Source organism: Hoplias malabaricus, chromosome 8, assembly GCF_029633855.1.
Source record: "Hoplias malabaricus isolate fHopMal1 chromosome 8, fHopMal1.hap1, whole genome shotgun sequence".
Classification (NCBI taxonomy): domain Eukaryota; kingdom Metazoa; phylum Chordata; class Actinopteri; order Characiformes; family Erythrinidae; genus Hoplias; species Hoplias malabaricus.
In genome coordinates this window covers 8,472,969-8,482,968 of record NC_089807.1, presented here as the reverse complement: position 1 = coordinate 8,482,968, position 10,000 = coordinate 8,472,969, and the positions used below count along the sequence as shown (strand labels likewise).

General features: G+C 48.8%; 1 protein-coding gene across 10 annotated transcripts in view; it reads left to right on the top strand.

The window, feature by feature from the left end:
- ablim1a (actin binding LIM protein 1a) overlaps positions 1–10,000 on the top strand; it is an 85,194-nt gene that overhangs the window by 16,049 nt on the left and 59,145 nt on the right. For all 10 annotated transcript variants that reach the window (XM_066678457.1, XM_066678454.1, XM_066678451.1 and 7 more), the window contains exon 2: positions 3,808–3,942. In XM_066678457.1, the coding sequence (XP_066534554.1) occupies positions 3,808–3,942 (135 nt within the window). The remainder of the gene's footprint in view (positions 1–3,807; positions 3,943–10,000) is intronic.

Here is a 10,000-nt window from a genome sequence, read left to right as displayed (position 1 = left end):
ACATTATCAGTGTTTAATCCTCCTCAGTTAAAAACATCATTATCCTCCTCAGATTACACTGCACACTCAAAAGCATCTTTTGTTGCCTTTAATGCCACAAGGCAAAGATCTGTTTAAAGACAACATACAGAGTTCTGTTTCTTAGTGAAACATCTGTGACCCGCTTTGGTCCAAACCCCACGAGCCCCACAGCAGTGTTCTCCCCCTGTGTAAACAGCCCCTGTTCAGAACGCCCGCTTTCAGCACCTGTTCCTTTAAATGATAATGAGCCGCTCGCTGTTCACCCCGACCCCGAGCGCACAGCAGTGAGGAGCGAGGAGCAGAAGCTCTGGTTTTTAGCCGTTTTCACTCTGTTCTCTTTCTTCTCCGTTTTTACTCAGTGCTCTTATTTCTCTGCGTTTAACCTCGTCTTTGCGCTCTCACATAAACACGGGTCCAGCGCTGTGATTGGACAGACTCAGACGAGGGGGCGGGGCCATTCTAAAGTCTCTGCACTTGATGTTAGAAGTGGAGCAGAATCAGAACGACTCGTTTATCCTGTGTTTTCTGACTCAGGCAGAGCACAGAAAGATGATTTGTTGATCCTGTTTCACAGTGTCTGGGTTGGTGGGCGGCAGACACAGACATTAAAGTGCTAATGCCCTCTAATGGAAGCCTCCTCCTACAACTAAGAAATCTGGTTTTGTGGTTTGGGGTTATCACACTGGCAGATTATTTTACTCTAATACCAACATAAAACAATACACAATCTGTACCAGGATTTATGTATAACAAAAAAACACTATTATAATGAATGTTTTTAACAGTTGGATACATTTATAGACAAGGGCTTTCAAACGAAAAGAGCTTTTCACAATTCACACATTTCAGGTCACCAGAGGGTTTGAAAAATAGTGTCTGTACTTTCTTTTACACCAGAAATCATTTCAAAATAAGAGTTCATAGACTTATTTATACCAGGGTGTTTCCATTGGATTAAAACTGCAGACACCGTGCCCTGATTGACTTCTCAGAAGTCCCTAAAATTCATCACAACTTTTTAAAACAGAATAAAGACTGCTTTATTTTTGTAGTTTGACGTGGCTGTACTTTACTGAGCAATGTATTTAAATGTTTGAGTGTAACGTTTGAACCCACTGTACCTTTTCTTTCTTTTAGTTCCTCACAACACTGCGTAGGCTTGCTTTTTCTGTCAGGGCCATGCCTTTGTCCTCGTGCTTCTCTTTACACTACAAGGCCATCCTCATACATTTTTGATTCTCGTCATGTGTCAAGGACAGCCTCCTTCGAGAGGCTCTCAGAGGAAGGGGAAGGGAGGAGAAATAAAGGAATGGTGAATAAGGAACGATGCCAGCAGTAGCACAGCATCAGATTTAAAACCCTCCGCACGAGCCGTGCTTTCTGACCCCGCAGCGGAGCGACAGAATCAGAATTACAGCCGCAGTACTGTCTGCTTCAGGCTGAGAATAGATCTGTCGTGTTTATGTACGGTTTCAGTGTCCTGACAGCTTTATAAATCACATTTAAAATCCATCTTTCAAATCCCAATCAATAAAGTCTCAAATCACCTAGGAATTCAACAGATGAAGGATTTCTTCATTTACAAGATCACGTTTCCTTTGTTGATTTGGAGTGATTTCACATTCTGTAAATAATGAGGAATGTTTATAGAGTTATATTTTTGTTCAAATAATTAAAATATTAAAAGAAACTGCACCAAGGTGCTGCCCTTAAAATAATTATAGATTTCAATATTTCAATTAAAATTTATTAATATGTATTTGGCCGGCACTGTGGAGCAGCAGGTGGTGTCTCTGTCACAGCTCCAGGGTCCTGGAGGTTGGGGATTTGAGTCCCACTCCGGGTGACTGTCTGTGAGGAGTGTGGTGTGTTCTCCCTGTGTCTGCGTGGGTTTCCTCCGGGTGACTGTCTGTGAGGAGTGTGGTGTGTTCTCCCTGTGTCTGCGTGGGTTTCCTCCGAGTAACTATCTGTGAGGAGTGTGGTGTGTTCTCCCTGTGTCTGCGTGGGTTTCCTCCGAATAACTATCTGTGAGGAGTGTGGTGTGTTCTCCCTGTGTCTGCATGGGTTTCCTCCGGGTGACTGTCTGTGAAGAGTGTGGTGTGTTCTCCCTGTGTCTGTGTGGGTTTCCTCCGGGAGACTGTCTGTGAGGAGTGTGGTGTGTTCTCCCTGTGTCTGCGTGGGTTTCCTCCGAGTAACTATCTGTGAGGAGTGTGGTGTGTTCTCCCTGTGTCTGCATGGGTTTCCTCCGGGTGACTGTCTGTGAAGAGTGTGGTGTGTTCTCCCTGTGTCTGTGTGGGTTTCCTCCGGGAGACTGTCTGTGAGGAGTGTGGTGTGTTCTCCCTGTGTCTGCGTGGGTTTCCTCCGAGTAACTATCTGTGAGGAGTGTGGTGTGTTCTCCCTGTGTCTGCGTGGGTTTCCTCCGAGTAACTATCTGTGAGGAGTGTGGTGTGTTCTCCCTGTGTCTGCATGGGTTTCCTCCGGGTGACTGTCTGTGAAGAGTGTGGTGTGTTCTCCCTGTGTCTGTGTGGGTTTCCTCCGGGAGACTGTCTGTGAGGAGTGTGGTGTGTTCTCCCTGTGTCTGCGTGGGTTTCCTCCGAGTAACTATCTGTGAGGAGTGTGGTGTGTTCTCCCTGTGTCTGCGTGGGTTTCCTCCGAGTAACTATCTGTGAGGAGTGTGGTGTGTTCTCCCTGTGTCTGCATGGGTTTCCTCCGGGTGACTGTCTGTGAAGAGTGTGGTGTGTTCTCCCTGTGTCTGTGTGGGTTTCCTCCGGGAGACTGTCTGTGAGGAGTGTGGTGTGTTCTCCCTGTGTCTGCGTGGGTTTCCTCCGAGTAACTATCTGTGAGGAGTGTGGTGTGTTCTCTCTGTGTCTGCATGGGTTTCCTCCGGGTGACTGTCTGTGAAGAGTGTGGTGTGTTCTCCCTGTGTCTGTGTGGGTTTCCTCCGGGAGACTGTCTGTGAAGAGTGTGGTGTGTTCTCCCTGTGTCTGCGTGGGTTTCCTCCGGGTAACTATCTGTGAGGAGTGTGGTGTGTTCTCCCTGTGTCTGCGTGGGTTTCCTCCAGGTGACTGTCTGTGAGGAGTGTGCTGTGTTCTCTCTGTGGTGTGTTCATTCAAAAGTGTCTGTAGGTGTGTGAGTGAATGTGTGTGTTGCCCTGTGAAGGTCTGGCGTCCACTCCACGGTGTGTTCCCATCTTGAACCCAGTGATTCTGGGTAGGCTCCGGACCCACCTCGACCCTGAACTGCATAAGGGTCACAGACAATGAATGAATAATACATTTTTATTACATCCCTTTAATTCCTGAAATGTTTATAATTTTCTACAGATTTTTTTCTAACAGATTTTAAAGGCACAGAGAATACTAATTGTTTTTGCACAGGCCACATTTTATATTAGTGCTTAAAAAGGTTCAGTAGCATTAAATACTTTAAAACTGTTCATAGATTTTGCAAAGAATGTGTCAAACGTTTACAGAAACCCTTATATGTTATTATATGTGGTAATAGGTTGATATTAGAAAATATCTGCTGTTGTTTTGTCATATTCCTCTGTGCTGTGGGGCTCCGTTCGCCATGTAGCTGTCTGTCTTTCATAGAAAAAAACTCAACAACCTGCTGCTCACAAATCAGAACCAGAGTTGTGGTCTGCTCTCTTCTGATTGGCTAAGTTGTGCTTAATCATCTTCAGTGTTATTGTGTCTCCAAACAAATGGATTTAGAAGGGAACTCCTCTGTAACTTGGAGATGTTCCGCGACTAACACACACTTTGTTCTTGTTTCTTTAAACAGTGGCCCATCCTCAGGACCCTCACCATCAATCGGAGAAGCCCCTGATCCACTGCTATAAGTGTGGAGAGCCATGCAAGGGCGAGGTGTTACGCGTGCAGAACAAGCACTTCCACATCAAGTGCTTCACATGCAAAGGTACGTCCTTCAAATACAGTATTTCTGAGGCATTCCTCCCCCTTGTGGTTCGCTGGCGGGAACCAAACATACATAGATGAACCAAAACATTAAAACCACTTACAGATAAAGCGGATTAAGTTGATTATCCTGTAAGAGTGTCGCGCTGCTCCAGGTCTGGGAGGTCTGTCGCGCTGTTCTCGTAGTCTGTGGGCTGGATGTTACTCTAGAGATGTGCAGGAGTGAGGGACTAAACAACTATCACAAGGATTGTGTCCAAAACGCGAGGTTCGCGAGTGAAAGTTCTGACACTAAAGGGGCAGGATTCCTCGGTTTAGCCTGATGACTAAAGCCTAAACTTATGTCTGTCCATGGGCTAGTCCTCACCATCGGGCGTAAGTTATCTGACTAAACTGAGAAATCATGCTTTGTAGAACAGCCCCATTGTCAAATGGTTATTTAATAATGCTGTATGTAAGTGCATTTCCTGCAGAGGTAATAGAACTTTTGATCACATGCTCAGTCTTCTGCACATGGCTATATTTCCCCCCACAGAAGGTTACGCCTTGTTTGTACATAGCTCTGCAGCTTTAGAGAGACGCGAGCGCTGCTTTCCCTCTTCTTTAGGTCATTAAGGCTAACGGCTGATCTGGCCGGACAGTTTTAGGTTGCGTTGTTCAGGATCAACTTCCCAAATAGGTCAAACACCACACACTCCTGAGTTCCTTCTGAGAATAAGAGCCTTATCCCCTCGTAGATTCAGTTCGTTAATCAGGTTAATGCACGCTTTAATAGAAGGTTTGAGGTGGTAAGATCGTATTATTGACGCCTAAGGAGAGAGCGAGAGATGTATGTGTGACACCTTCGATGAATCCCGTTTCCATAAGACTTTAGAAAGTCATTCCTAAGGCGTTACATGATCCTCTCCTCAGGTCACTGTCTGTGAGGTGTGCCCTGTGTTCTCCCTGAGTCTGTGGAGGTTTCCTCCTGGTGCTCCAGTTCCCTCACACAGTCTACACACTCTACGCACATTAGTAGAGTGGCTTTTCAAGAGTGTGTGAGTGACAGGGTGAATGTGTGAAATTGTCCAGTGTTGTGAGTGTGTGTGAGTGACTGGGTGAGTGTGTGAGAGACTGGGTGAGTGTGTAACTGACTGGGTGAGTGTGTGAGAGACTGGGTGAGTGTGTAACTGACTGGGTGAGTGTGTGAGAGACTGGGTGAGTGTGTAACTGACTGGGAGAGTGTGTAACTGACTGGGTGAGTGTGTAACTGACTGGGTGAGTGTGTAACTGACTGGGTGAGTGTGTAACTGACTGGGTGAGTGTGTAACTGACTGGGTGAGTGTGTAAGAGACTGGGTGAGTGTGTGAGAGACTGGGTGACTGTGTAACTTACTGGGTGAGTGAGTAACTGACTGGTTGAGTGTGTAAGAGACTGGGTGAGTGTGTGAGAGACTGGGTGACTGTGTAACTTACTGGGTGAGTGTGTAAGAGACTGGGTGAGTGTGTGAGAGACTGGGTGACTGTGTAACTTACTGGGTGAGTGAGTAACTGACTGGTTGAGTGTGTGAGAGACTGGGTGAGTGTGTAACTTACTGGGTGAGTGAGTAACTGACTGGTTGAGTGTGTAAGAGACTGGGTGAGTGTGTGAGAGACTGGGTGAGTGTGTAACTGACTGGGTGAGTGTGTAACTGACTGGGTGAGTGTGTAAGAGACTGGGTGAGTGTGTGAGAGACTAGGTGACTGTGTAACTTACTGGGTGAGTGAGTAACTGACTGGTTGAGTGTGTGAGAGACTGGGTGAGTGTGTAAGAGACTGGGTGAGTGTGTAACTGACTGGGTGAGTGTGTAACTGACTGGGTGAGTGTGTGAGAGACTGGGTGAGTGTGTAACTGACTGGGTGAGTGTGTGAGAGACTGGGTGAGTGTGTGTGAGAGACTGGGTAAGTGTGTAAGAGACTGGGTGAGTGTGTGTGAGAGACTGGGTGAGTGTGTAACTGACTGGGTGAGTGTGTAAGAGACTGGGTGAGTGTGTAACTGACTGGTTGAGTGTGTGAGAGACTGGGTGAGTGTGTGAGAGACTGGGTGAGTGTGTAACTGACTGGGTGAGTGTGTGAGAGACTGGGTGAGTGTGTAACTGACTGGGAGAGTGTGTAACTGACTGGGTGAGTATGTAACTGACTGGGTGAGTGTGTAACTGACTGGGTGAGTGTGTAAGAGACTGGGTGAGTGTGTAACTGACTGGGTGAGTGTGTGAGTGACAGGGTGAGTGTGTGAGAGACTGGGTGAGTGTGTAACTGACTGGGTGAGTGTGTGAGAGACTGGGTGAGTGTGTGAGAGACTGGGTGAGTGTGTAACTGACTGGGTGAGTGTGTGAGAGACTGGGTGAGTGTGTGAGAGACTGGGTGAGTGTGTAACTGACTGGGTGAGTGTGTGAGAGACTGGGTGAGTGTGTAACTGACTGGGTGAGTGTGTGAGAGACTGGGTGAGTGTGTAACTGACTGGGTGAGTGTGTGAGAGACTGGGTGAGTGTGTAACTGACTGGGTGAGTGTGTGAGAGACTGGGTGAGTGTGTAACTGACTGGGAGAGTGTGTGAGAGACTGGGTGAGTGTGTAACTGACTGGGTGAGTGTGTAACTGACTGGGTGAGTGTGTGAGAGACTGGGTGAGTGTGTAACTGACTGGGTGAGTGTGTAACTGACTGGGTGAGTGTGTGAGAGACTGGGTGAGTGTGTAACTGACTGGGTGAGTGTGTGAGAGACTGGGTGAGTGTGTGAGAGACTGGGTGAGTGTGTGAGAGACTGGGTGAGTGTGTAACTGACTGGGTGAGTGTGTGAGAGACTGGGTGAGTGTGTAACTGACTGGGTGAGTGTGTGAGAGACTGGGTGAGTGTGTGAGAGACTGGGTGAGTGTGTGCGAGACTGGGTGAGTGTGTAACTGACTGGGTGAGTGTGTGAGAGACTGGGTGAGTGTGTAACTGACTGGGTGAGTGTGTAACTGACTGGGAGAGTGTGTGAGAGACTTGGTGAGTGTGTAACTGACTGGGTGAGTGTGTAACTGACTGGGTGAGTGTGTAAGAGACTGGGTGAGTGTGTAAGAGACTGGGTGAGTGTGTGAGAGACTGGGTGAGTGTGTAACTGACTGGGTGAGTGTGTGAGAGACTGGGTGAGTGTGTAACTGACTGGGTGAGTGTGTGAGAGACTGGGTGAGTGTGTGAGAGACTGGGTGAGTGTGTAACTGACTGGGTGAGTGTGTGAGAGACTGGGTGAGTGTGTAACTGACTGGGTGAGTGTGTGAGAGACTGGGTGAGTGTGTAACTGACTGGGTGAGTGTGTGAGAGATTGGGTGAGTGTGTTACTGACTGGGTGAGTGTGTGAGAGACTGGGTGAGTGTGTAACTGACTGGGAGAGTGTGTGAGAGACTGGGTGAGTGTGTAACTGACTGGGTGAGTGTGTAAGAGACTGGGTGAGTGTGTGAGAGACTGGGTGAGTGTGTGAGAGACTGGGTGAGTGTGTGAGAGACTGGGTGAGTGTGTAACTGACTGGGTGAGTGTGTGAGAGACTGGGTGAGTGTGTGAGAGACTGGGTGAGTGTGTAACTGACTGGGTGAGTGTGTGAGACACTGGGTGAGTGTGTGAGAGACTGGGTGAGTGTGTGAGAGACTGGGTGAGTGTGTGAGAGACTGGGTGAGTGTGTGAGAGACTGGGTGGGTGTGTAAGAGACTGGGTGAGTGTGTGAGAGACTGGGTGAGTGTGTGAGAGACTGGGTGAGTGTGTAACTGACTGGGTGAGTGTGTGAGAGACTGGGTGAGTGTGTGAGAGACTGGGTGAGTGTGTAAGTGACTGGGTGGGTGTGTGAGAGACTGGGTGAGTGTGTAACTGACTGGGTGGGTGTGTGAGAGACTGGGTGGGTGTGTGAGAGACTGGGTGAGTGTGTGTGAGAGACTGGGTGAGTGTGTGAGAGACTGGGTGAGTGTGTAACTGACTGGGTGAGTGTGTAACTGACTGGGTGAGTGTGTAAGAGACTGGGTGAGTGTGTGAGTGACAGGGTGAGTGTGTGACTGACTGGGTGGGTGTGTGAGAGACTGGGTGAGTGTGTAACTGACTGGGTGAGTGTGTGAGAGACTGGGTGAGTGTGTAACTGACTGGGTGAGTGTGTGAGAGACTGGGTGAGTGTGTAACTGACTGGGAGAGTGTGTAACTGACTGGGTGAGTGTGTAACTGACTGGGTGAGTGTGTAACTGACTGGGTGAGTGTGTAACTGACTGGGTGAGTGTGTAACTGACTGGGTGAGTGTGTAAGAGACTGGGTGAGTGTGTGAGAGACTGGGTGACTGTGTAACTTACTGGGTGAGTGAGTAACTGACTGGTTGAGTGTGTAAGAGACTGGGTGAGTGTGTGAGAGACTGGGTGACTGTGTAACTTACTGGGTGAGTGTGTAAGAGACTGGGTGAGTGTGTGAGAGACTGGGTGACTGTGTAACTTACTGGGTGAGTGAGTAACTGACTGGTTGAGTGTGTGAGAGACTGGGTGAGTGTGTAACTTACTGGGTGAGTGAGTAACTGACTGGTTGAGTGTGTAAGAGACTGGGTGAGTGTGTGAGAGACTGGGTGAGTGTGTAACTGACTGGGTGAGTGTGTAACTGACTGGGTGAGTGTGTAAGAGACTGGGTGAGTGTGTGAGAGACTGGGTGACTGTGTAACTTACTGGGTGAGTGAGTAACTGACTGGTTGAGTGTGTGAGAGACTGGGTGAGTGTGTAAGAGACTGGGTGAGTGTGTAACTGACTGGGTGAGTGTGTAACTGACTGGGTGAGTGTGTGAGAGACTGGGTGAGTGTGTAACTGACTGGGTGAGTGTGTGAGAGACTGGGTGAGTGTGTGTGAGAGACTGGTAAGTGTGTAAGAGACTGGGTGAGTGTGTGTGAGAGACTGGGTGAGTGTGTAACTGACTGGGTGAGTGTGTAAGAGACTGGGTGAGTGTGTAACTGACTGGTTGAGTGTGTGAGAGACTGGGTGAGTGTGTGAGAGACTGGGTGAGTGTGTAACTGACTGGTGAGTGTGTGAGAGACTGGGTGAGTGTGTGTGAGAGACTGGGTGAGTGTGTAAGAGACTGGGTGAGTATGTAACTGACTGGGTGAGTGTGTAACTGACTGGGTGAGTGTGTAAGAGACTGGGTGAGTGTGTAACTGACTGGGTGAGTGTGTGAGTGACAGGGTGAGTGTGTGAGAGACTGGGTGAGTGTGTAACTGACTGGGTGAGTGTGTGAGAGACTGGGTGAGTGTGTGAGAGACTGGGTGAGTGTGTAACTGACTGGGTGAGTGTGTGAGAGACTGGGTGAGTGTGTGAGAGACTGGGTGAGTGTGTAACTGACTGGGTGAGTGTGTGAGAGACTGGGTGAGTGTGTAACTGACTGGGTGAGTGTGTGAGAGACTGGGTGAGTGTGTAACTGACTGGGTGAGTGTGTGAGAGACTGGGTGAGTGTGTAACTGACTGGGTGAGTGTGTGAGAGACTGGGTGAGTGTGTACTGACTGGGAGAGTGTGTGAGAGACTGGGTGAGTGTGTAACTGACTGGGTGAGTGTGTAACTGACTGGGTGAGTGTGTGAGAGACTGGGTGAGTGTGTAACTGACTGGGTGAGTGTGTGAGAGACTGGGTGAGTGTGTAACTGACTGGGTGAGTGTGTGAGAGACTGGGTGAGTGTGTGAGAGACTGGGTGAGTGTGTGCGAGACTGGGTGAGTGTGTAACTGACTGGGTGAGTGTGTGAACACACTCTATCAGATTTAACTGACTGGGTGAGTGTGTAACTGACTGGGAGAGTGTGTGAGAGACTTGGTGAGTGTGTAACTGACTGGGTGAGTGTGTAACTGACTGGGTGAGTGTGTAAGAGACTGGGTGAGTGTGTAAGAGACTGGGTGAGTGTGTGAGAGACTGGGTGAGTGTGTAACTGACTGGGTGAGTGTGTGAGAGACTGGGTGAGTGTGTAACTGACTGGGTGAGTGTGTGAGAGACTGGGTGAGTGTGTAACTGACTGGGTGAGTGTGTGAGAGACTGGGTGAGTGTGTAACTGACTGGGTGAGTGTGTGAG